Source organism: Pholcus phalangioides, unplaced genomic scaffold (genome assembly GCF_987345545.1).
Source record: "Pholcus phalangioides strain wild (caught in Gottingen) unplaced genomic scaffold, Ppha-v1.0 ptg000042l_1, whole genome shotgun sequence".
In the NCBI taxonomy this organism is placed as follows: Eukaryota; Metazoa; Arthropoda; class Arachnida; order Araneae; family Pholcidae; genus Pholcus; species Pholcus phalangioides.
Window position 1 is genome coordinate 8,190,732 of NW_028301628.1, and position 26,760 is coordinate 8,217,491.

Consider the following 26,760-nt stretch of genomic DNA (forward strand, 5'->3'; position numbering starts at 1 on the left):
AAAAATATGGATATCAAATATAGTGTTTGTGTAAACCTAATTAGAGAAGCATTAATGGGTTGATATAGTACCCATCAAGACAAACAATATTTACAATGGAACCTATGATCTTAATCCACTCAGTGTCAGAAACTTAATCTTGGGCTGGGATCACACTATAAAAGTTTGATAAAAGATATTTTTATAAAATTTGAAATAAACCAATAAGCATATTGGTTACATTTACTCAAATGTAATTGATATGCTTATTGAACTTTTCATGCTTTGTAAAAGGACTTTCATCAAACTTTTTAGTGTAATCCTGGTCTCAGAAACACGGCCAACAATCGCAAGTTCTCACTCGTGCTTGTTGGACACCACACAGAGACGTGGTTTTTGCATGGTGGAGCACATGCACACTATGCCCAACATGTCCTGAATGCCAGATGTCAAGGATGAAGGATTGGACCTGTGGCATGGTTTCCACGCTCACCAAACCTAAATCCACTGGACTTCTTGTAAGTGAGGGGGGGGGGCAAATGAAAGCATTGGTGTACGAGACACCTGTAGACGCTGCTGATAATCTCGTGGCAAGAATCCCCCTTGTTGCAGAAGACAAGACAAGATCAATACGATGCCACAACGAGGGTGCGCCAGTCTTTCATTCACCAATGTGAACTCTGTTTTGACACCCTTTAACATCAGTTTAAGCATCTCTGAGTCTTTCGCTGATATGCACAGGATTGTGCAGCTTATATTCTCTTTTTTTCACTGTTGAAACTTCCAACTTGAGCATTTACTTTATGAGTGTATTACAACCATAGGTCCCATCATAAATATTGTTCACCTTGATGAGGGTACTCTCTATCGTCCCCTCTAATTTTTTTCTAAACAGTTTATTAACATCCTCATTAAAAAATACAGCAAATCAAAATAAAATTAATTTTCCTGAAAAAATATAATATACTGCTCATAAAACTTATGGTGTCTTCATCTAAGTATGGATAGCTTCTCAAATTATCATGATATGGATATTGTATTTCTTTTTAAGTGTCATTTGTGGAAGAATTTATTATACCTGAGGGTAAGCTATCTGCCCTTGCTACCCTGTTAGAAAAAACCCTCTGACACAACCACCTGGAATTGTCCCTTACCAATCAATACTGATGGTCTCTTGTCAAAGAACTAGATAACAATGTATCAATAAGTCATGGGCTATCTTATCCATCCCTTTGAAATTTTTTAACACTTCAATCACATATCTCCCAGGCACCTGCATTCTTTAAATGTACATGGTAAAAAATTGAGTCTATTTTCATAGCTCTCAAGGCCCTGTGTACCAAAAAGAGCAACATCCATAGCTCTTCTCTGCAATCTGTCCCTCTGTAGGTATGGTCTCCAAAAATGGATAGCATATTCCAGGCCAGGACAAACTAAGCCTCGGAAAAGCAGAAGGAATGTGTCTGAATCCAAAACTAAACAGAAAATAATGTTGGGCGCACAAATCAACTAGCTGTGGATCTGCAATTATGCCTTCGATTTGTGAAACCTGAATACCATCAATAAAAAATATTTTTTCTTTGCACTGATTATATGAAAAAAATTCAGAACTTTTTCAGAATTGTGTTTCTGTGAACATATCATTTTTTAATAATAAAATGCTTATTCATGGACCAGTAAAAACAGACAAAAATTTCTAATTGTACAATGATGTGCTCAACAAGTTTTTTTTGTCATGTGATCAAAGTTTGTGCACAAAATTTCTTTGCATACAAAACCTTGAAATTTTTTGATGTCTTATGCATTTTTCTTGCATGCAATTTTTTTTACCCTTTTTTTTTTCACCTCTAAATTTATTCGGTGAAATTATGATGACATATCAGTTTTGCATTCTATCATGAGTTTACTAAAACATATATACATCAAGTATAAGCTTTTTATAATATTTTGACAGTTTCTTTTTGAAGTAAAATGATATATATATATATATACCTATATTTTTTTTTTTTTTTCCTTACTCGCAGCATTGTCTATATCATTATCTTTTCGAGAGATTATCTGAAGAATTGTTCTCTGTGAACTTTTTGAAATATTCATCTATTTGAGTAGCAGAAAAACAAATTGAAATGGTGTTTTAATTGATACTCTTATCTAAATAATTGTGATCTCTTTTATTCCCTTAGATAGTGATGTTATGAAAACTTTGCCTTTCTGTATCGGAAACTGTAAAAAAAAAGTATGTGGGACTTGAAACTGGGGCGATATGTAATTCTTGCATACGAGATACCGTAGGATAATTTTTTTTGTTTTTCTTTTACCAAGCAATATGTACTGTTCCTGTATTGTTTGGCACATTTTAGTGCTTTATGTGTTTTACATAACAAAACAGTTCTCAAAAATGGGAAATCTTTGAAAATTATTGAAACTGCTGTCATTGATTAGGGGGAAAAAATTAATTTCAACATTAAAATTACATGCATTTATCCTTTATGCTGTGTTCATATTTTTTTTTCACTTACTTTACCATAAGTTATCACCATGAAAATCTTTATTTTGAAAGATTCAACACAGGCATTTTATAACAATTCTTTTTTGAAAGGTGCCATTTTTAAAGATATTTTCAGCTTTTACTTTCACGAATAGCTTGATGAATAAAATGTGGCATTACAATCATCAGAAGAGAAAAAAAATTACAAGTCATGAGAAAAATTATGGATGTCTTCCTCCCCCCCCCCCCTGTATTCAATACAAAAACTCAATAATTCTACATTTTCAAGAAGACTCAAACTCCAGATCTTTGAATAACATTAATTCGCTCCTTTCTCGGGTAAATGAAAAGTGGTAAAACCTGACTTTGAAATCGGTGTACACTTGTTTTGCAGTCTAACCTTTACTGGACTACTAGAGCCATTTATTAGAAATATTGCAAACTAAAAAAAGTGAAAAGGCTGGGAAAATCACAGGTTTGGCATAAAAAAATAAGCTGTCAAGTGGTATCACAGTTGTAAGAAAAGCTTGCTTCTTACACAGTTGTAAGAAGATTCAAATTCGGGCAAAAACATTAGAGAAACAAGGTGTTTACAAACAAGATGCAGCCTTTATTTCCCACCCAACTACACTAGTTGAAATTGTTACATGGCAATGTATGACCGTAATTGGTGTGCGGTAAAGTAATAATAGTGGTTTATGAGCAAATCTGGGAAGTCCCCTTTCACAGCACCGAAACAGTGTTCGGGCAAAAGGGTTAAATCAAAAACTGAAATCAAGTGAAAAAAAATTCTTTCGAAAAAGTGATGCAAAGCCTCACACAACTCTTTTTGTGTGAACACGGTTTTTATAAAAATAAATACATAAGTTACATAATTTTTTTTATAGGAGTTGAAGTTGATTGTTTCAAAGTGGATTAAGAATAATCACAGACGACAAAATTCACCACAATGATTGACTGCTTTTACACAAATCAGGCATTCATGTGCATCTGACGGAGTGATTTTTTTGTGACTAGGATACATCCTTTAGAAATTCCTAAAATAATAAAAACATTCAAATTTCTGAAAAAGAAATTATAATGCATTATTTTAACTTGATCGGGAAGTGTTAATTTATATGATAATTCAATGAAAATTTATGGCACATAAATTATATTGCTTATTTCTTCTACCTTAATGCGGCCAGTTGCATTTATATGGCTTCGATGGTGGACGTTTCATGCAGTCATTCAGCTTTTCACAACCAGGTGGGGCCCAGTGCTGATCATTCAAAAAGAAAAGAAAATGCTCATTAGAAGAATGGGAAGAATAATATCAGATTTTATTGTGAATTAGTTAAGTGTGTGTAACTAATAATTGCTAATTACAATTGACGGAAAAAAAAATGTTTTTTGGACTTGTGGCCTCATTCGCTTAGGAATATTGAGGCTCTGCTATATATATTGCAAAAAAAGACGAGCAAGTTATAAGAGAGATTTGTAATCAAAGTGACGTAAAACCTTGATTAACTTAGGGTGATGTTTAGAGTCAACTCGACTAATGCGAGCCTTGGTTAAGACGTATAAAAAAATGTGGAAAAAGTCTGTGCTGATCACATATCATAGCTACTAAGCAAGTCTCCCGGATTCCCAAAACATTCCAAAAATATCTGAAATTTAATTTTGACCGTGATCACAAACAATCCTTATTTTAGGGGAGGAATTGTCCCTTAAGAATTTATCCAGAAAAAAGAAACATTGCTTCTGTTTCCCCCCCCCCCCCAAAAAAATAACATTGAAACGGGGCTGACAGAGCTTCAGCAGGGAAAACTTATCTTTTTCTCGCATCTGTCCATCAAAGATTCTAACAAAGGGGGCCACATTGCTGCCCATGAAGTCAAAAGTTCCACTTTCGGGTCTGTGGAAATTTTTGTTGGTGTGATTTTATTTGAGTATAGTAATGACAGTTACTGTAATTTAACCTACTGTTTGGCAAGGATTGGAAACTAATGCCAATTGGCCATGTCTAGCAGATTGTCATGTTTTTCCAAAGGGGGAAAAATCCCTACAATTTCTTTTATAGAAAAATTTTTATTTTTCAAAAATCCCTTGTTGTAGTATTTTTTATATGTGGAATTTGTGAATCTGTGTAAAAAATCTAATTCTCATTCTCCAAAGTTAGCAACTATGGCATATTGTAGTTACGTTTCGTTTAATATAAGTTTCACTGCATATATAGACAATTCTGTTTCTATTCAGTGTAATTTTTATATTGATTGAACTAGATTTTTCATAAAAGAAATTAGAATTACCATGACAGCTTCATCACAAATGTTTAATTGTGGCTTCCCCATCACCATATTTTTTTTATGTTCGTTCACCACAGAAAGGATGTCTTTCAAAGCCTTTTTATACTCTGAAGAATCAGGGCTAGGAAAAATAAAAAAATCAAATGTCTGAAAACTTCGTAAAATAGACTGTAAAGAAGAAATAATTTTTGTTTTTAATTTTTTATTGTATTTTAATACAGTCGCTGCTGCTTACTATAATCATGGATAATGTTATTACTGGGCTGTTGGTATTTCTTTCGCAAAGAATGGAATGAACCAATACCATAACGTGTGGGGGAAAATTAGTTTGTAGTTATCGGGACTCTGATTTATGTTATAAATTTTTTCCCATCGAAAGTTTTTTAACCAAACTTTTTTCCCCTGTAAATTATCGTTACCAGGCTGCAAAACTATGTATGAGGCTGGTAAGTGTTCTCGCCCCTCTCAGATTGACAAACATTTCCATACTTAATGTCATAATCGCGCCGTAGTTTTCGCTATGATCCGTATATGTGTGAATCTTCTTTCACAATGGCCTTCCTATAGTGAAGCAAATGTGTGGTTAAAAAGAAAAATGCCCTTTTCTTTTCGGTGCTTGGTTAGTTTCTTCCAGTTCAGATTCACAGTTTCCACCTGAAACGTAAAACACTCTCAAGATCTATGGAACGTACCATCTTATATATAAATGTGAAAGTCTGTCTGTGTATGTATGTCTGTTCTTTATACAAATCTACAGTTTTAGACCGATCGTCGCCAGGTTTTGCATAAATACCAAACAGGACCGGGATTGAACCGTAGGCTACTTTAAAAGTTCTTCAGAGCTGGGCGAATGCCCAAAATGGGCGGAAAAACTGTCAGGCAACAATGGTTTTGGGGCCTCAACAATTACTTGTTTGTGAACTAGGCTGGATAGTTAAGTTTACTATAATTAGAAAAAAATATTTTCTGTACATGAGAGCACTTGATTTTTTTTTCTCCCTGAAGGTTCAAACTTTATTTACGAAACAAAAATTTCATTCCTTTAAGCACTTATGCCATAAATTTAATTTTTTAGATCCCCATTTTTGAGAAAGAATAAAATTTAATTTTTTTTTATTTTAATGTTTCTATGGACATGTGGGCAAGTTCAAAAAACAGACTGGAAATTTTTTGGTTGATATCTCTAAAGGATTAGAAGGAATAAAACTAATATGAATCTTAATTTGGCCGGTAAAAGGTTAATATAATAAAATACCTTATTTTGAATTTTTCTCCAGGATCTCTCCCTAAATGAAAGAGCACTGGTCCAGATGTATAGTTCATTTGCTTGTGACTTGTCACACCATCTATTTGAACTCCTGGGCAAAAATCTATACCCTATAAAAAATTTTGCTGCTTTTTCACATCAGTTCATTAAATAGAAATAAATATTTCATACATTGTTTCACTGTGTGGGCAACTTACAGTTTTGAATTCTTCTAATGAGTTTGTCCAGCACCAGAAATGTGCTTTGTATAAGCCATTTCTGACAGCCATTAGTTCATTTCCACGATAGAAAAATACTGGTCTGTGAAATAAAAACAAACCTTTGGCTCAAAATCATTTTTTGGATTATTAATATAATTGAAAAAAGTGGGGTTTTTTCTCCACAACCTATTTGTTTTTTCTGCAAACCAAAATAATAATTGCAAAACTGGTATAAGCAAACCATTTTCAAATTTTTGCTCAAACATTTTGAAATGTGTTTAAAAAAATGTATCGTATCATTGGCTAGGCATGCCCACCAGAATTTGATTGAGTTCCTCATAGAGTCTTCCTTTCAGTTGTAGCCAGTCAACTATGGCATTTGTATGGAATATCTTGATCTTAAGGTGGTCATTCACGAGAAAATCTGTTTTTCTTGAATGATATGATGAATATGAAGAATGAATCTCTTTCTTTACTCTTCACCAAGATCTCCTCTGATATGACAATATGATATGAGTAGTGTGGGGGGGGGGGGAGTGACAATAGCTTGTCTCCATATTTGCAACATGAAATGAAAATGTCTGCCTTAGTCCAGTTTTGCAGTGCCACCAGATCTCTTCTGGACTCTTATCATGAGAATCCAAGTTCGAATGCTGTTGACAGCAATGGTACAGGTACACTGAAGTTGGTTTTCTGCTGTTTTCCCAACTTCAAAGCACAAATGTGAACTAGTCTTTCAACTGAAAATGTGTCTCTGCAAAGAGCAGGCAGGCCTTCAACACAATACTTGTGTAACATAAAATTTGAGAATCCGTCATTTTCACTTAAAAATATAGTAGTGTTAATTTTGCCACCACCCGTGGTTTTAAAATTTTCTATCTTGAGCTACTTTGTATTTCAAGGATTAACAAAGTATTACACATTTTATGTGCTTCGAAGTCATGTGAGTATTTCGCTTGTTTTCATGTACAGTAGAGAGCCTCTTTTAACCAGCCTAACTGCAGAAGTAGAGTGATTTCCAAGCCATGTTTTACATCCTACTGTGGCATGATAACAGTTATTAATGCTGCAAGATATTTTAAGATTACAAGATGTATGAAATTATATTCAACATAATTATCAGTTTTACTAACTCAACCAGTGTATATCATGGCACTTTCAGCTCACAGCTGAAATAACTTGAGATTCTTAAAATTCTAATATTGCTCCAAGATTATAACAGCAGACATAAAAAGTTTGAGAATCACTGATTTGGTAACATAATTAAGATATTACAAAGTATGAAATAAGATTTTTAAGGCCATTGCAGAGAAAGATACAGTTAAAGAAAGACTGGGGATATAAAACAAGTTCTATTGTATGCTCTTTATGTATGTGTACATATCATTTGTGTTCATTTTAAAAACCAACCTATTGAATGTTTTTTGAGTAATGAAGGATTGTTTCAAGCTGATTCCATCCAGCGTCTTGTTTTTAGGTCCACTTACACCAGCCAGATCCAAAGCTGTGGAAAAGAGATCCATGACAGTACCAACTTGATGTGAAACCTATTATTGTATGTGACATAGGCATGAGAATAACAGAAACCAATAACAATAAGTTTTTGAAGATTGTAATTACAAACCTAAGATGTATCGATTCTTGATACTTTGAAAGTTATAAATGGCAAATTTGAGAACTTGCTCATAGGTAAATTTTGGTGTTTTTTGAGCCATAAAATGACACATATGAGTAGGGCTTTCAGAATGGGGGAATTATTTTTGATGGTTGATGCCTCAATAATTAGACATGAATGAAGAGATGTTTTCTGACCAGAGTGCATTAACTATTAAATATTTTAGAACCCGGATATTTAAAAATTTTATAAAATGAACTTTTTAAGTGTTTCTAAAATACCAATGTGTATATTCTATCTATAAGAGAAAAAGAGCCTCACAAAAATGAGGTATAGTTGGAATTTTTGAGAATTTGCCTGGTCTCAGAAAAATCACTTGGTCCTCAGGGTCCATGATGCTCTTAAGACAGCCCTGGCATCGACTATATAACACTGGGGAACTTTTTTTTTTCTTTGTTATTCTCTGTTGCATGGAGATTTTTCAACTGATCTCGATTATTTTCTGATCACTGATTTCAAATCTGAAATCCGTTTCTCTCTGCAAGCTCTAGTTTTTATGCAATTTGATATTATACAGGGTGTGAAATTTAGTCCTTAGAGCACCCTTTATCTTTTGAACTGTTGGTTATAGATGCATGCTTTCAACTAGAAAAAGTATCCAAATAACATTTCCATCTCATATGTTATGCATTTCACTACAGGCTGTATATGTATAGAGATACCAAATTTAATTTTTTGTATTTAGTTTCCCCTGTCCTCTAAACTTCCAATTAGAAAGATGTCACTCTGTCTCTCGCAAAAAATTCCACGTTTCTAAATGCAATATTCACTGAGATACTTAAAAAAACAGAGGAAATTTGGAAAAAAAACAGCATTGAATGCAAAAAAAAAAACATTTTACCTGCATTTAAAGCAATTTTTTCCCCCATATTTCCTCTATTTTTCTAATTTGAATATCTTGGTGAATATTGCACTTGAAAACTTGAAATTTTTTTTGTTGGGATCAAAAGATACAGGGCAACACTTTTCTAATTCGACGTTGGGAGACAGGGACCGTATAAAAAAATTAAATTTTGTGCCTCAATACATATATGGCCCCAAGTAAAATAAATGGTATGTCCAAAATGGACATGTTAGTTCATATTTTTTCTATTTGAAAGCATGCTTCTATAACCAACGGTTCAAAAGATAAAGGGTGTCTAAAGACTTGACTTTACACCATGTACATTGATGTGTTTCCAATGGTCCCAGGCTATTGACTAACGACTTACACTAGCTTAGTTCTTGCAAATTAGTTGTATGTAATTGGATCACTTGCATAGACCTGAAAATGGTTAACATCCTACTTGACCAACAGAAAGGATTCACAACATTTCCATGCTTTCTTTGCGTGAAGGGAAGCTGAGCTTGAGACAAACAATAGACCCAGAATGAGTAGCCTGTCCATAAAACTCTGGAAGCAGGCATGCCAAACATTGAGAGATCCAATTGTCAGCCGAGAGAGAGATATGATCAGTTTTCCTCCATTTCACCTCAAGCTTGGATTGATGAAGTTTGTCGAGGCATTGAATGTTTCAAATGCATAGTTTCTTCTTTTCCTGCTTTGTCTTTCGAGAAGATTAAAGCAAGTGTTTGATGGACCTCAAATTCGTGCCTGTGTGTATGATCCTTAATTTGTCACAAAGATGGATGAAAAGGAGAAGTCAGCGTGCGTGTGTGTGTGGCTGTCTTTTAAGACAGTTATACAAAATTTTCTTGTTAACAGAAAGATGGGTAACTGACATTCTGATTACTAGAATTCTGGTGGTTTTTCGTAAGCTCTTGTGCAACATGAGTGTAAAGCTACATTTCCTGTTTAGTCACCTTGATCAATTCCCCCAGGAATCTTGGGGCTGTAAATGAACAGCGAGAGCACTATCATCAAGATTTCAAGACAATGGAAGAGTGCTGCTACCAAAGCTGCTAGGACAAAAATAGGATGGTGGAGCATCCTATGGTGGAGCATGAGGGAAAACTGGATTTCCCTTGTAAAGTCCAGAAATGCAAGAATTATAAGCTAAAATTCTTGCCTTCAAAGTGCCAGAAAAATAAATTCAGAAAAAAACTAAAAATGTTATTTGAAAAAAATCTAGGGCTTACAGGACAAAACCGAATTCAGATTTGAAATAGCATACACAAATTAGGTAAGATCAAGTGCTTGTACAAATGCAATAAAAATTCAAGTAATTTATTTTTAAGCATAATTAAAAATATTAAAAAATTATAATTCAGTAATCAAAATTATAATGAGTGGCGACTGCTCAACATGAGGACGAACCAATCTAAGGACTAATGTACCATTGATGATGGTGATGAAAGTTATTATACCTGACCAGCAGGAATTGTACCAGGCCACCAGGCTATTGCCGGTTCTCGCATTCCTCCTTCAAAAGTTGTCTGTTTTCCACAAAGGAAAGGTCCATTGCTTCCAGCTTTAAGAGAAAACATTTTCATTACATAAAGGAAATATGCTGAACAACGGCCAGTCCACATTCCAAAGCAGAGAAAATACAGTGCATGTCTCAAATGATACTAACAATGCAATATGTATTAATATTTTATAATACTAAGTCAGTTTGTTATATGCCCAAGACACAAGAAGTGTGTTTTATATAAAATCTTGACTGTCTTTTTTGTTCTGTATTCCTGCAAAAATGTACGCCAATCAATGCGTTGCAGGTATCTAAAAAGTCTCCAATTTGTTTATAAACTTCCATAAAACAGGAGGAGCTCAAAATTTTGTTACATTTGTAGACAATAGTTCAACAGATTAGTTGCTATATTATTCATAGCTATCTTTGAGAATAGTGGTTTGCAGGCTTTCAAAGTAGTGTAAATTTTCAAATGAAATTTAAAACTGGCAATCATGCAGTCAGGTGAGTCAGATTTTTATTCAATGAAGAATGATTTGAAAGTCTCTGCAAAATCTTTGAGGAGAGATAGAGAATTACAAGACCACATAATGCTACTGAAAGTCTATTCACACATGTTAGTGATGACCCATTTCAGTTCCAAAAGATGCATCTTGTCTCAGAGTTCAAGACATACTCTTCTTTCCTCTACTACCTTATTCATTCTCTCTAGTGCAGGTAAAAATATGATCCTAACATGTTTGATGAATTGCAAGCCTGAACAGATTTGTATATGTGAATAGACCTCTAAGCTCATGTGCTTATTGAAGAATTTTTTGAAGCTAACTGTGATACATGCTGAGAAAGTGTTATATATTCATGTGTACCTAACATATTTATGAGCATCTAAGAGAGGGCTGAACAGGGCTGCTCAGGTGCCAGATCCACTAAAAATTTGGTATTGGCACCTAAAATTTTCTTTGTGTAGTTATTAAATTACAGGCTGAAAACAGCACAAAATGTTTAGAATTTATAGCAGCATATCTGCCAACATGAAAGTGGGTCACTACGCCCTAAAAAAAGTAAAAAGAAGCATTATTTTAGACCTTTTTCTCTGGGTAAAATTTTTTTCTGGCGTCTAGATTTTTTACAATTTGTCCACCCCTGGTCTAAGATATGCATGTAATATATTCAGTGTTGTCATCTACCCTCGAAAGACATTAAGTATGGCTATTGTAATAGCTTATGTTTTTGTGGATCTTTTGCTCTCTGTGGGGAGACATTTTAAGGGAAAGGCCTGCTCAAATTCTTGCCTCAAAAGTTCAAAAAAATTCACGCCAACCACCACTGCACCTCTGGCAGAAATCAAACCTGGGACCCTAGAAATGTTACGTTATCGTGATACCTGCATGACTGCAAATGCTATTCACAGGCGATATTAGGTATGCTAAGAATGGTGGTGATACACAAGTGATTTTTGTACTGTAGTGATTGGTGTAAATTTTTGAAAATGCTTATAGTTTTGCAAATAACAGTAGTAGTGGTCATGGACTTTTTCCATCAGACCTATTTACAGTGGTAACAAGCATTTTTCCTTCACAGAAAAATCCTGTTAACAGACCAAAAGCACAGCAGCACTTCCTATAACCTTTGGGTAACATTTCCTGTTACCCTCTCCATATCTGATGGGAAATTGATTAAAAACCAACAAAACATCAATTTTTGCCTAAACACATTCTATGTATCAATATTTCACAGTAATAAAAACACAAAATAAAATGTACCCATTATCGTGCTAACAAGAGCTGCTCCATTATCGGATGTGAAAAACACAAAAGTATCATTAGCAATTCCTTGAAAATGTAGAGTTTTTAGTATCATCCCAACAGCATAATCAAGTTCCATGACAGCATCACCATAACTGGTTAGATTAGATTAAAATACAGACAACTTAGAATACAAATATAGAGCAAAAGAAAACTCTAAAATACTTTATTGTGTCAGCTTTAAAAAAAACTCCAGTGTAAGGACATATCTAAATATTTTTGGTAATTCAATTCGTGCTTGCAAATCAGAAGAAAGACTACTTCATTAAAAAAGATGTGACATTTTGAAGGAAAGTTGAATGATTTCTAATTGCCACTTAAAGGGTTAAGAACTCGAACTTGAACAAATAATTCGTAAAATGGAAAAGACATTCAAAGGCATATCATATTGTTCGGGACAGAGGACTAATCTGCAAAAACGTGTCAGTTCATGAGAGTTGTAAAATCTAGTCACAACTGTTTGTTTTACATGATGCAAAATAAATTGCCAACAAATAAATCTCAATAATACACTCGGTAGACCTGGAGTATTTATATAGGCTTGTGTAGGCAAAATATGCTTTTCAAATAGATGGTAATTAATTACTACTGATTGCCCATGCTTCTTACAAACATTCTTCCTAGAGACTTCCAGCCAACTGGTACATTCTAGGAAGTGTTATACAGTTGACAACTGTTTCTATGAACCGTGAGGACGTGGAAAAAACAGTGCGTAAAATTGAAAGTTCATAAATGGGAACAATGTTGAAAGGAATAGTATACTGTTTGGGATCAGACTATTAGTTCATAAAAGGATGTGTCAGCAACCGAGCAGTTCATAAATTGGATGTTAGTAAAATTGAGCTTCAACTGTGTGTGTGTCTGTATTCTCTAATCCATAATATAAATGTCTGAGACGTGCATTTATGTGTTCCAAATTGTAAGTGACGGTGCCAAACATTTGAATCTTTGATCATTTTAATTTTTGTGTTGCTGGGATGAGCCTGCTTTCTGTGTAGCATGAATTCTTGAGAGGCCATTCAAGTATTACATAAGCGCCGGCATGACGGGGGGGGGGGGGGCTTGTGTGCCTTTGCTTACTTTCGATAACAAGGTGGGCGGAGGAATTGAAAATATGAGCATGGAGAATTATTTTATTAATCAAAGAAAATTTATTGAATTAAAGAAAATCAAATTTAACAAGAACAAAATCCCTAGTTATAGCTCTAAATAGTTAAAGAAAAATGTTTCTTCTGATTTGACTTTTTTGATTAGCAAAGAGAGAAGTGATCATGAAAAAAAAACAATCCCCTTCCCCATTAAAATATTAATTATAAAATAGCACACACTTGTAAATTGTCTTTTTTCATTTCCATAACCTTCAATCAATAATACAAATATTTTAATGGTTATCTGAGGATTACCAGTGTTTGTGAAAATCTATAAATTATCATATATTGTTGCTCACCACTTCACTGAGCAATGCTTGAAACTAAAAGCATTTGTTAAAAACAACTATGTCTATAATCAGTTTTAATGTGAGGAAAGCGTTGGCATATAAAATAAAAGCATGTTAGTTAACTTGCTCGTGTGATCATTCATGCACAGAGATGCTCTCCTTAGCAGTGCAGCAAGGTCTCTTCTTTCAAGGGTTGATCAAGACCTTGATTTTTCTTCTGATCAATGTGTAAAAGAAAATAAGGTTTTGGGGCTTACGCAGAACTCACCTTTGGGTAGGGCAGGTTCTGGACATTTTGCAAGTGTATATATATATATATAAGCGAAAAATATTTCTGTGATAAAAAATCTTCCTTTCCCCTCAGTTTACACCCTAAAAAAACTGTCCCTTGCAGTTGGCGCCTTCTGCTGCCACGCAATCCTGCTAATTCGCAGGATTCAAGATCAATCCCTGCCTTTGGAGGCACTGTAAATCTTGAGTTATTAGCTTTTAAAAAACATTTTGAATTTGCATAAATTAAGTAAAATGACAAACAAAGGCATCTTTTATTCAACACTTCAAATTTTTTACAAAAATTATTTGAATTTGAATTTTTTTCATTCAATTTTCATCCCTTAGGTCCTCTGTGGGGTGGGAGACAATCAAAGTCTTGGTTGAGACCAGTCCAAGACCAACTTACATAATTTTGCTGACAAGTAGGGAGGGAGGGGGTCAGAGCTTTGCTTACTTTTGCTGACGGAGGGGTCAAAATAAGGTCAAATTTCTGCTTACACAGTAATTTAAGAGGTCCTAACCAGGGAACCTCAGAAAGATTTCAGGGGAATCTGAGGTTGGGTGAGAAAATAATCAACTCATTTTTATCCTCTTATTGGTGCAAAAGTCAAGAAACTGTGCTATAGGGAGAAGTTTTTAAAGGGAAGGCGATCCCGTATTCACACTTTTAAAAGTTAGAAAAAACTTCTGCCATATAGCTTATTACTCCAGACCAGCTGCTGATAGATTGAAATTTAGGTGAGTATCTTGAAAATTGTTTTAAAGCTCTTTTAGATATATGTGTATACTTGTATGTAATAGTATTAAATAGGTTTACATACAGTCCTCTCTGACTTTTGTTAAGAAATTCCTTTGAAGCATATACAGGAGCATGAGTGGCATCAGGTGTCCAATAGAGAAAGAATGGTTCTTCTTTTGTTGCTCTTTCATGTATGAAATTCAAAGCTTCCTTGAGAAGAGAAAAAAATAATCACTGTGTGAGCTTGTATTGAGACAAGGAATTAAGTTTTTTTATTTCTATTTTTTGTGTTTTATAAGTTTTTTTTAGTTCTTCCTAAAAAACCTCGAGATTCCATTAGAAAGTTTTTAAATTTTAAATAAATTTCTCATTCTCAGTTTTCCTGTGATTTCAAAATGTGTAACAATTGAAAAGTGTGGTGATTAACCCCTTGAAAATTAACTGCAATTTATTTTCAGGCAGCACTGCTCAGACAGACAATTTCATGGAGAGCTGGATTCATCATTTCAGTTAAAGGGAATACATTTAATACAGTGAAACCTCCCAACAACGACCTCTAATGGGACAAAGCAAATGTGGCCGTTATTGGAAGGTTATCATTGTTAAGAGGTTCAGTAATTTTAGAATAGATTTAAATTTTTGATACAGTGATACATGAATTTTTCATGAAATGTATTCGTGATTTTCTATTGTTAATTTCATTAAAATATTTCATGAAGGAATTGCTGTAATCCTTGTATCCTAGGACATGTATTCTTCAGATCAGATTCATTCTCCAGCTATTTTTTATTATCTAGGGCAGTAATGCACCAGTTAGCATTTGCTTGAAGGAACCTCTGGAGTTCGCGGACCACATTTTGGAAACCACTGATGTAGAAAAAAACTCATAGTTAGTTTTATGTTTGAAGGGCTCAAGGAAGAAAACATTCTTTAAAGCAAATCATTAGGGTTATTTTTCTTATGTGATAGTACATCTCTCTCATTTTTCTTTCATTCTAACTTCCAAAAGTGGCCATTATTCAGAAATTGTCATTCGGAGGTTAACCTTAATGTCAATCCAACTGGATGTATTCTGTTCCAATAAAATGTGGCCATTGTTCAGAGATTACCTATGTTTGGCGGTGACCATTATGGGAAGTTTCACTGCAATAGGGTAAGCATCAAGTGCATGTGTGACTTTATTCCAATAATAATCAAACATCACAAACAAAAATTATGTATGTTCTCATAAACTAACCTGGATTAGTATCATCGTGTAATTTGATTCTCCAGTCCGTTGATCAATTTTAAAATCCTTGTAATATCTATGGAAAGAAAGCTGTTTAAGCAGCTAGTTAATAACTATTTACATTTCAAATGTATGTATCTAAATTTATCAACGTAAAATTTTTCCATTGAAATAAAAGCATGAAGTTCATCTGGATCTGTCTTGAGAGTATTTAGAGTAAAATAACTAAGATATTCATGTGTGAATCAAAATTCAGACTTTGAAATTCGAATTCACTGAATCGAAATTCCTAGACTTTAACAGTCAAAAATTAAGATGCTAACCATTTAACAGTCAAACAGTGAAGTGGAGTAATAAATAAATACAATTCTGTATGCAATGGTACTTTTTGACTTGCAAGTTACTAAAGTTACTCATAGTAGCTGAATCATAAGTCTTGTACCTCAAAGCAAACTTTCCAATATGATATAGTGTTGGAGATTCACTAATTAAATAACAAATTATTTTCATTAATTTTTTCCTGCACTTCCAAAATATTTATACTTGAATAAAAATTAAGAAACATTTGATATTTATATATAAAGAATAAAAGGATTAAGCTCCTCATTTCATCTTGCTAGTCTGTATTTTCAAAAGGTAAAACTTTTGCTTTTGCTAAATTTATAGTTAGCAGTAAAAGTTGCTTTACAAAAGTAGAAAATAGCCCAACAGGTAGCATGTAGGAATGGTAGAAGAATATTTAAATACTATGTTTCTTGATCTCAACATTCAAGAGAGTTATCTACATTTGAATTTAGGAAATGTTCCGTTGTTAAAGAAAATTAGTGGAAATGTTACCTTTTGATTAAAATTAGAGCTGGTTCAAGTCTGAAAATTGAAAATTTTTATGTCACCTATTGACTCCAGAAGGTTTCACCTAGCCCAGGAAGTTATCCTTAAACTGTCCTCTCGTCATTAACAAAACACACAATCATCCTATAGTGGAACCTCCCATATCAGACACTTCAACTACCAGACACCTTCACTAACTGATACTTTTTTGAATAACATTGATAAGACTCAATGTATTTTACTATACATTAACAGACACTCCTTGTTAGGGGACAAAATTTCAGATCCAATGGGTGACTTTTATCGAGAGGTTGTACCAAAAAAATACTGAAGTGAATAAACAAGGTGAATATGTTCTCTTTTGGTAGAAATGGCTAACTTTATTCTAATTTTTACCAAAAGTATTTCCATTGGAATAAACTCTGCTGCATCATCCCAAAGATTCAGAAGCCGTTAGAATATGAATTTTGAAAAAAACAAAAGTTGCTTTTTGAAAAAAAAATTTTCAAATATAGTACACAAAAAGTCTAACATACCGCTGGCTTTGATTTGTTTCGAATGCCTTAGTTTTCTACATTAAGAGGCTGCTTAAAAGTCAAATATTTTTACTCTTAAGACAGAATTTTTATAGATTTTTTTTCTTTCCAAGAACATTTGGAAGTTTAGACACTTTCACTCTTATTCCAAGAGAGTAAATGTATGGAAAGACAAATGTAACAGATACTTATACAGATACAAATACAACGCCACAACAGGCGAAATGCCCAACGATGTGGCTGAGATATAAATGTATTCATTTGAAGTTCTGATCAATATTTAAAATAGTACGCAAATAAGAGGTGATCATGTGGCATATCATTAAAATGATACCTTCCAACCATTTCATTGTCCTTGAATACGGGTATATTTGGTGGTGACTTGTTATAGGGACCAAAGTGGCAATTGGGTGAGCCAAACCATTCATCAAAACCATGTTGTAAAGGGAGATACTGAAGCTGATGACCAAGGTGCCTTGAGAAAGATAGGATAGTTGGAAAAATCCATTAAAAAAATTAAATTTGAATCTTTATAAAAAGCAAAAAATCGTCAAATCTTGATTGATATTATAAACTAGAGAACTTATTATCATCATTAATGTATACTTGAGGGACTTATCACAGACAGTGAAAAAAATATTAAGAAAGAAAAGTATTGGGCCATACTTCAATAATTATATTCAAGTCAAAGCTGGGCACAGCAGCACAAGTCATTGTTTATTCTGATTTGCGCTATTACCCCCTTTCGTTTCAGTGAATGAGTTTTGGGACACCCTGTATACACTTGATTGAGATCTGTATGACCTGCTTATTAGAAAATGTGATTCACAAGTGTCTAGTATTACAATCTGTGCATATAATTTGTCTTTACCATTAAATGGGTAATTTCAATTTGACGTTTTTATTTGTTGAACTTATTTCAATTTGATTAAGCCTTTGTTTGTAATAATTCTTTGAAAAATTTCAAAATATGACATACCATTTGCCAACTATTTTTGAGTAATATCCTGCTTGCCTCAGCAGCTCAGGGAGAAGAATTTCATCTGTTATTCCACCAGCTATATCTTGAGGTGTATATGCTGTAAAAAAAAAATGTTTATTGGAAAACTACATTGAACACTACCAGGCTTTTAAAAGGACATTCAAGCACACCTCACCTCATAAACATTCTTCTGAGGAATTTCTAAAGAATTACAGTAAAACCTCCCATAACGATCACTTCCAAACAATGATAACCTCTGAAGAATTGCCACAGTTTTTGGAACAGAATGCATCCCACTGGATTAACATTAAGGTAAAACTCGAAACAACCATTTGCGAATAACAGTCATTTTTCGAATTTAAAATGAAAGAAAAATTATGCATTATTGCAAAAGAAAAATAACCCAAAGATCTACTTTAAAGAAGTTTTGCCCTTCTTGAGTCCTTTGAACATAAAAATAATTATGGGTACTTCATGTCAGTGATTTCCAAAATATGGTCCATTAACCCCAGAGGTTTCTCAAGTAGGTGCTAACAAGTACACTGGACACATTCCTGAAAGAATAAAGCTGAATTCAGGGTTAGAATCTAGCAAGTGGCTATGTCATAGAGTCCTTGTTTCCCCATGCTGTTTTTGACTAAGGGTGCCCTGTTAAGCACTAATTGAAAATACTGCCTTGGATAAACAGAAATAGCCAATTACATTGAAGGATGAATCTGATCTAAAGAATACATATCCCAGGATACAAGAATTATTGTGTAGCTGAATGCAATTTTCTTCATGAATTCTTTGAGTGAAATTAACAATAAAAAATCAGTCGAAAAAATTCAAATATCTTCAATGCGAAATAAATATCATGTGCTAAAAAACAAATTCTTCTAATTAGTTGTAGCATGAGTTGTTATAATTCTACAAGCAATTAAAAAAATGTAATATAGTTACAGAAATACACACTGAGAGAACCTCCTAACAACGGTAGCCTCAAAATAACACCCACGTTTGCTGTCTCATTAAAGGCTGTTGTTGGGAGGTTTCACTGTATTTTATACCTGAATGTGCTGTGGACCTCACATAAAATGAGTTATGTATAAGTTTGGGAAGTGGCTGCCACCTGAATTCAAAAATTTGTAGCAACAAGGAGGCAGGTTATTACCTGTATATATTGTGGGAAGACTTTAAATGATGTGGCAATTGGGTGGTCTCAATTGAAGCAGACAACTCAAATAGGAAAAAAAGAGGATGCATAGTTTTAAAACACATTTGTCAAGACATTCTCTGATAAACTCTTGGCAAGTATTATTAGTGTTACCCATATATGGGGTAACATGAATTTCTCAATATTGGCTCAAGCTGTGTGAGTGCATGATAACAACATTATCAAGGCCGCTTTGCCATATTTTAAAAAAAAAAGTATGATATGTGTGTGTGTGTGTGTTTTTAATCAACCAAAATAGCCATGAAATTTTTGTGTGTGAAGCTTAAATGAAACAAAAATTAATTGAATTAAATCAGAGGTCATATTCACTAAACATTACACTTGAAAATTTAGTTTTCAAAAACATCAGCTCCAAATGAGTATAAATTCTGATATTTTAAAAAATTCAGCAGCAAATTTTAGTTCAAGAATAGAATACATTACCATTACGAGCATGTGCATTGGTTGTATAGAATCCATTCCTTACAGGTAACCTCCCTGTTAGAAGTGCAGCTCTAGCTATATAATAAAATTGTTAGTTTATTGATCTGAAATAACATTTCATGCATGTCATATAATTTCTGTATTAGAAAGAATCATTTTGAAAAATGTCACAAAAAAACTAATAACTTTGAGAGATGGTAACCTTGTTAGTACAGCTACTTGTAGGAGAATGATGTCACTCTCCGCTCTCCATACGAAGGTTTTTAACATCTGGCTGATGCGAATATATATTTAGGAAAGAGAGGAAATTCTTCCCCGCCCAAAGACCGTTGAATTTTCTCTCTTTCCTAAATATATATTCGCATCAGCCAGCTGCTTGTAGTTATTTAAAATCCAGTTTTATAGAATAATTTTCAGTATACAAAATAACCAACGGATCGAAATTGAATAGCTAGTTTCTTAACCCAAACAAGTAAGAGAGTTGAACTATGTCGGAAGAAATTGATACACATGAAATAGCTCGACTTGTAAATTTTTAAATACATTGAGACCCCAATTATCTGAGCTAATATAGACCAGACTGAATTTGAATGGAAGGCCGGTGGCTGAATTTGAACTTTTTGAACTGAAATCTAAGATAATACAGACCTTATACAGGGTTTTGGTATTAAATTAACCCTAGAATCTAACTAAACAAAAAACTGATAAAAACTGCATGTTAACTGCCTATACCTCTGTTTCTGAGACAGAGTCAGTATTCTAGGGTTAAATAATGGCTATTTCTAATACCTGTACATTTTTTCATGGAAAAAATTGTCACTTAAAAATATTAAATGAATACAGCTATTTGGATAGTTATGTGAAGTACAGCGATACCTCAGCTATTGAATGCCTCTGCTTACAAATTTTTTGGCTAACGAATATTTTTTCAGGTTTTTTTCAGCATTGGTTCACAAATACGGATTTGGCTAATGAAGATTTTTGTCATGGTTTTTCAAACTCCAATACAAATTCGATTCAGTTAATGCACACAAAAGTTTGGGCGAGTTTTTCAAAATGAATATTATTCAATACATGAGTTTTTATATCAAACTGGAACCTATGTTTCTTTCAGAAAGCTTCTGAGCCATTTCAGGAGAAATAAATAAGTATACTAGAGAAAATGTTTCTTTTTGTTTGACTTGAGTCTTCATTGCTATGGCAAGACTTTTAGCATCCAACTGATTAGTTTTGTCATTCCAGGAGATAATGTTTTTTATGTGTAACGAGAAGCTTATTCACAAATTGGGTCATGGAAGTGTTTGGACTTATGTTCCTCACAAGGGTGGGGCTGACGGCTCTAGCCCGGGACAATTTTTTTTTTTTTTCAAATTACAAATTCACTATAGTGAAGCCTATTAAAAATCTGATCAGGGTCCCATCAAAGATCCCTAGGCTAGAGGCTCTGCTGAAGATGTATGATGGGCCATGTTCGACCCACAGTGAAAATGTATTTTAGAGGGGGGGGGGAATGTGCCTGAAAAAGGCTGTACCTCTGCTAGATAATGCTCAATGAAATGAGCTGACTCTAAGCGTTAGTTGAAGACCAATGCATAACTCCAGAACATTTAAATAAATAGCGAAGTTCAACTGAAAGATTTTGTAAATTCTCCTCCAACAGAAACAGAAGCCAGCTTACCTTGAATAGACTTAGAAAGTCTGGAAAAAACTACCGCTGTATAAGTTCGAAGTAAGAACACTATGTAAAATAGTGTGAAGTATAAAAAGATTTCGTTTTTTTTTCATATCCTCCTTTAAGTTTTCATTGTTATGAAGTTGTTCATCCCAGCTTTTGGTTGGTTAGTTGTATTTTTTATAATGATGCTTATCGTTTTATAAAATTTACTTTTAAATTTTTGGTGGCATCCGTAATGAATTAAACTATTTCATATAGAAATCTGTGGGAAATCACATTTCTGCTAATGAACATAATTTTGGAATGAATCATCTTTGTTAGCCGTGGTACCACTGAAGAACTCTCTTCTTTTCTGTTTGGTAAAGTAAAATTGAGTACAAAAAAAATTATTGAAACTTCATAAATTAGTACTTATAATACTACATTGATTACTTTCTTTTCCTTTTTTTTTTAACATTTGATATTTCACAACCAAGCTTAACTAGTGAGCCACTTAATGACCTTTTTCACTTACCAAAGATACTCTGAACATCCTAAAAATACTTACACTCCTTAAAGAAAGTCCTGCACTCGAATACTTTGTTGGACCTTTTCAGCACAAATTGCAACACGCACATGCATTGTGATGTTTTTATAAGATCATGCAATAGCTCAATACTTATTACTAACCTAATCTGTATCGCTGTTTCACTACTTTCTTTACTTAGTTATGTAGACAAGATCCTTACGAGTATCAAGAATAAAACTAGCATCTCTTCATAGTCCTCTCCAATGAGTTTATAGGCTCTCGATTGAACTTAGGTAGGGACTAGATGGTGGTCAATCCAAGTGCTGAATGATTCCTAGGGCTTTTTCAACCGACATTCAGTTTGGAATGAATGGATTAAACATGATCATTAAGTATGCTGAGAGACTCAGCAGAAGCTCCTGGAAAATCCAGGCTCGCTAATCCGCCATACCTGTGCAAAGTGTGATGTCAGTATTATCACTACAGCCAATACCTGTTTTCCCTGCATTTTTTTTTTAATGATTAGACGTCACTTAGAATAGAAAACTAGTTTTGCTATTCTAAGCCAGAGGACAATGAATCTGCTCTGTATTCTAGGCGCCTTAGACTCAGCTGCTGACTTCATTTCGTTGGTGTATAGTATTATGAATGATAGTCCATCCCAACAGAAACGACTCTGAACACAACACTTCCTCTGAGGCTTGAATAGTGGATATTGTGACCTTTCTTTTTGAGACTCAGTGCGTGTTTATCGCTCTAGACATGCTCTATGAGAAATCAGTACACTCATTACTGCTGACATACAGGGTAATGCCTCAAGTCCCTTAGCTACAAATTACTAGAGAAACCGTTGATTTAGAAGTATACTTCCAATTAAAAAATGTGTCTAAATAACATGTAGACCTCAGATATACCATTAATGTTGCAAGGGATCATATAGTTATTAAAATTTAAAAAAAAATTCATACACTGTGCGCTAAAAACCCAATTAGAAATTTGCTGCCCTGTCTCTCCCCAATGCCAAGAAAAAAAAAAAAAAATTGTTTCTAAGTGCAATATTTGCACTTTACGCTCCTCAAGAGAGCTTTAACGCTCATGTTGAGAATCACTACTCTAGATCAACAGTTTCCTCTCGTAATTTTCAGCTAAGGGACTTAAGGCATCGCCCTATATGATACAGACAGACATGACCGCTTAGAGAGATCATTTTGGATCTTTATGGTACTTGACTTGTATGATTCAGAGAAAGAAATGCTTTAGTGATACAAAATGTATAGTCACAAACTTATCAATATTCCCAGGAATCAAATTTTTATATAAATGTTCACAGTTGACAAAATTTATAGCCCATCTTTAACACATTTCTCTCAATAAGAACTTTCACTATGGTCTCTAATAAAAAACCCTACTCATCTTCCCTCACCAACTTCAAAAAGTTGATAAGAGGGCATTTTGCCTGTTGTGGCCTTGTATTTGTATAAGAGCTTCAGATTTAATTCAATGGATTCAAATAATGTCAATGACCATGAGTAGAGATTAATGAATGAATTTTACTTTTAAAATAATGTATATATTTTTTTATGTACTTACATGGTGAGCACAATGGATTTGCAGTATAGAAGTTGGGAAGTAAAAGTCCTTCTTGAGCCATCTGATCCAGATATGGTGTTTCTTTACTTGGTTCGCCAAACACTCCCAAATCACCCCATCCCATCTAATAGATATTAAAAAAATATATATATTTGATACTTTTTATTCAAGTGATCACGAAAAAAAAATCAATAGGAGAGACTTATTACCTTGGCATATCATTTTTCAAACTCATTTTTCTCAGTCAATTTTTGTGGTAAAATTTCACTAAATTCATTTTTAGTAACCGTATAAAATATTATATTAATTTTAAAGTACTAATCTTTTGTATTATTTGGCAATATATCAATGTTTCCCTCCTCAATTAAAATCAATTACATGAATTTTGTTGATAGGATTTGGTAGAAAAGTAAGAGGAAAAAAAAGTATGACAAGTGGGAGCCCTGCATATGGTAAAAGTTTTTGTTGAATGCATTCCCGCACTGTAAACTTTGTTTCTCCAACAAATGATTAGGAAAAAACCGAAGGTGAATGGAAAAGAAGAAATGGATATAGCTGAAATTTTTATATGGGAAAAGTCTAGAACTAAAATTTTAAATATAAATTTTATTTAAAACAAAAAAGTATTAAAATTTAGTGTAAGTTGAGTATTCTCCAAGATAAACTAGGAAAATTTCAAGTTTTATGCTGTTCCAAGGTACACAATGGTCTATTATTTGTGGAAAATATTAATAACTTTTTTCATGATGCTTGGTACGATTTACCAGGAAAATGTGTAGATTATAATTATTAAAAGTAGTTCACTGAATTTGAAACACAGCAAAAATAACACAATTTTTTTACTTTATGTGCCTACTTGTAAAATCTTTGTTAATGCCATAGAGGCAAAGAACTGAAATCACTTCAGTTGTAAGGTTGCATATTTCTGATTTCTGGCATTCCAAAAACATTGACTAGAAAGCAATACTGTCAAAACTATTTCTAGTGTTTCAAGGTTTACTATGGTCAAGATACAACAGTTTTCCCTATATCATTCACGAATAATTTCTCATTTATAAATATCTGAAAATTTGATGAAAATTTTCCTTTAATAATATTCAATCTGACCTTATAAAAGAGCTAAAGGAAGTTGAGAAAAAATTTTCTATATATAAAATTTGATACATCAGGCTCTCAAGAAGAGCATTTATGGCAGAAAAAATATTTGAGCAAAATGCATTACAAAATTTATCCTTTGTTGAAGTCATTATATTTATACGAAAAAACTGAAGTATATTAACCGAGATTACGCCTGATTGTTCATGCACATTATGAATAGCCAATTTACTAGAAAAACTTAAATACCAGCACACAACATAGAATCATTTATGTGAAATATGAGTAGATTGTAGTCGCTTGTCTTTCCGATCTTATTTTATGGCATCACCTAATGTTTGTCATCCTTTTTTTTATTAAATTCAATTTTAGAAACAAGTTATGCTATTTATTAGATATTATTGAAATCCTCATGTACGACTATAAGCAAAAAGCCTCCACTAGAAATGACCAGCGAAATTAACCTTATACATACATTAAAACGCCTATTTAACACTATACTCAAGAGACCATTATAAAAGGAGTTAACGTTATAGATGGAATGTATTAGCACACTATGGAAATTTTACATCAGGACCAGAGAATAATATTGTTGTGCGAGCAATTACTGATGTGAAGCTCCAAAATTTTACATGGATTCCCACATTCTATACATCTCTAATCTTATTTGAAAAGTGAGAGACTTCTCATTTCTCTCTTCCTATTCCAGAGATGAGATCTCGTCTGTAAGCTCTTACTGTTATATGCAAAGGAGATTCATCTATGGTCAACACGCACTCCTCAGCATGTTCTACCACTAATTCTTGAATGCCATCCTCGTGCACCTCCAGTCCCATAGTCTTCCCCAAAGGCACAATCTGTTTGACAAGTGTCTCGTGTTCATGAGCGAGCCCCTCAAAGTCACGCTCAAAATGCAATCAGCTCACAGTTCCTTCCATGTAGAATTTAAAAAAACCTCACATAAACGTGTTCACAATTCTGCATTTATTTTCATATTTTACACAGTCAAGCTGAAATGTATGTTTATCTTTTGAGCTGCCTGGAGACTAGGGTAAAATATCACCCACAATTCCACAGTACCTGTGTAGATGAAAGCAAAAAACCATCTGCTTAGTTATGATGGTGTGAAAATAAATTTTTCGCTCGTAATGTGAATCATCGTTATTTAACTGAGTCGAAATATTTGCTCGTTATATACGAAAATCTGTATACACTATATTTATATAATCTGATATAAATTTTATATACCGTTCTTTTCATTTATACGAGTATCATATATGTGTCCATTTCTGTAATACCGTATGAACATCTAGTTTATTCTTCTTTAATCTTCTCATTTAATAATTAAATATGATTGCATTAGGACAACTTTCATCTTTTTGAATATATATTCACTTCCAGTAGTTTGGCACGTTTTATTAATACAATATTTGTAAATAGTGCTGCAACTTTAATAACTTTTTCCCCGCACTCTGAAGTCAGAAATTCCAATAAGTCAAACTAACGATAACATGAAGTTTTTTTGTCAGACACTGCATATTCGAGTTATAAACTATATATATGTGACATTACTGAATGAACACGTCATACTTGTTATATAGGCCTTATATCATCTATACTGTATTTATTTCATTTTTAGCAATATTTTGAACAATATTCCATGCTTTGTTAAACATTCAAAGCATGTTACATGAGTTTAATAACCCTGATGAACTTGCGCTAATATTTGGTTGTTAAGTTTATACACAGTTATTCAATAAACAAAATAAAGAAGATGAATGAAATTTTTTCCATGATATTATAAAAATTAAATTATTTTTATTATTGTAGCTTACATCATCCATTAGCATTATGATGATATTTGGCGGTTTACATTCAATAAAACCGAAACAAAAGACTAAAAATGATCCAATATATATGCATGATTGAGCCATTTTTACGGGTATTGGAAAAGAAACTAAAAATCAACAATGAAAAAAAAAAAGTCATATGAGAGATAAAATGTTTGTAAACAAATGAATTGTCACAACGGCTTTGACTTCAATTTTAACAAGAAAGTTTTGTACAGCAATCGAAAAATATCATGAAATGATGCAACTTGGTATTAATCAGCCTTGAAGATGGTTTTAAAGAATATTTTTGGATTTTAGGGTCATCTCCGATTCGGAAAATT

The 26,760-nt window shown here is 33.3% G+C and overlaps 1 protein-coding gene across 3 annotated transcripts; it reads right to left on the reverse strand.

Moving 5' to 3' along the window:
- Positions 1-3,263: 3,263 nt before the first annotated feature.
- On the reverse strand, positions 3,264-26,608 carry LOC149064416 (N-acetylgalactosamine-6-sulfatase-like). 3 transcript variants are annotated; one of them, XM_089254736.1, is made up of 15 exons: positions 26,423-26,608; positions 23,493-23,616; positions 19,720-19,794; positions 18,078-18,177; positions 17,433-17,573; positions 15,741-15,807; positions 14,586-14,713; positions 12,012-12,148; positions 10,205-10,308; positions 7,633-7,769; positions 6,220-6,322; positions 6,011-6,132; positions 4,759-4,876; positions 3,641-3,728; positions 3,272-3,504 (listed from the first exon to the last, which is right to left on the reverse strand). In XM_089254736.1, the coding sequence occupies exons 1-14, from the start codon at positions 26,519-26,521 to the stop codon at positions 3,642-3,644; spliced, it is 1,542 nt and encodes a 513-aa protein (XP_089110862.1). In that variant the 5' UTR covers positions 26,522-26,608; the 3' UTR covers positions 3,272-3,504; position 3,641. The 3 variants fall into 3 exon arrangements, with proteins under 3 accessions (XP_089110864.1, XP_089110862.1, XP_089110863.1); XM_089254737.1 differs by having other exon boundaries at positions 3,299-3,530; XM_089254738.1 differs by lacking the exons at positions 6,220-6,322; positions 7,633-7,769 and having other exon boundaries at positions 3,264-3,504.
- Positions 26,609-26,760: the final 152 nt, after the last annotated feature.

Bases quoted from the DNA above. Each gene is read 5' to 3' on its own strand.
- LOC149064416 (XM_089254736.1), bottom strand. From the start codon at position 26,521: ATGGCTCAATCATGCATATATATTGGATCATTTTTAGTCTTTTGTTTC. The intron at 14,714-15,740 runs GTTAGTTTATGA...TCTCTTCTCAAG, and splicing joins ACACGATGATACTAATCCAG to GAAGCTTTGAATTTCATACA. The intron at 12,149-14,585 runs GTATGTAAACCT...TAATCTAACCAG, and splicing joins AACAAAAGTCAGAGAGGACT to TTATGGTGATGCTGTCATGG.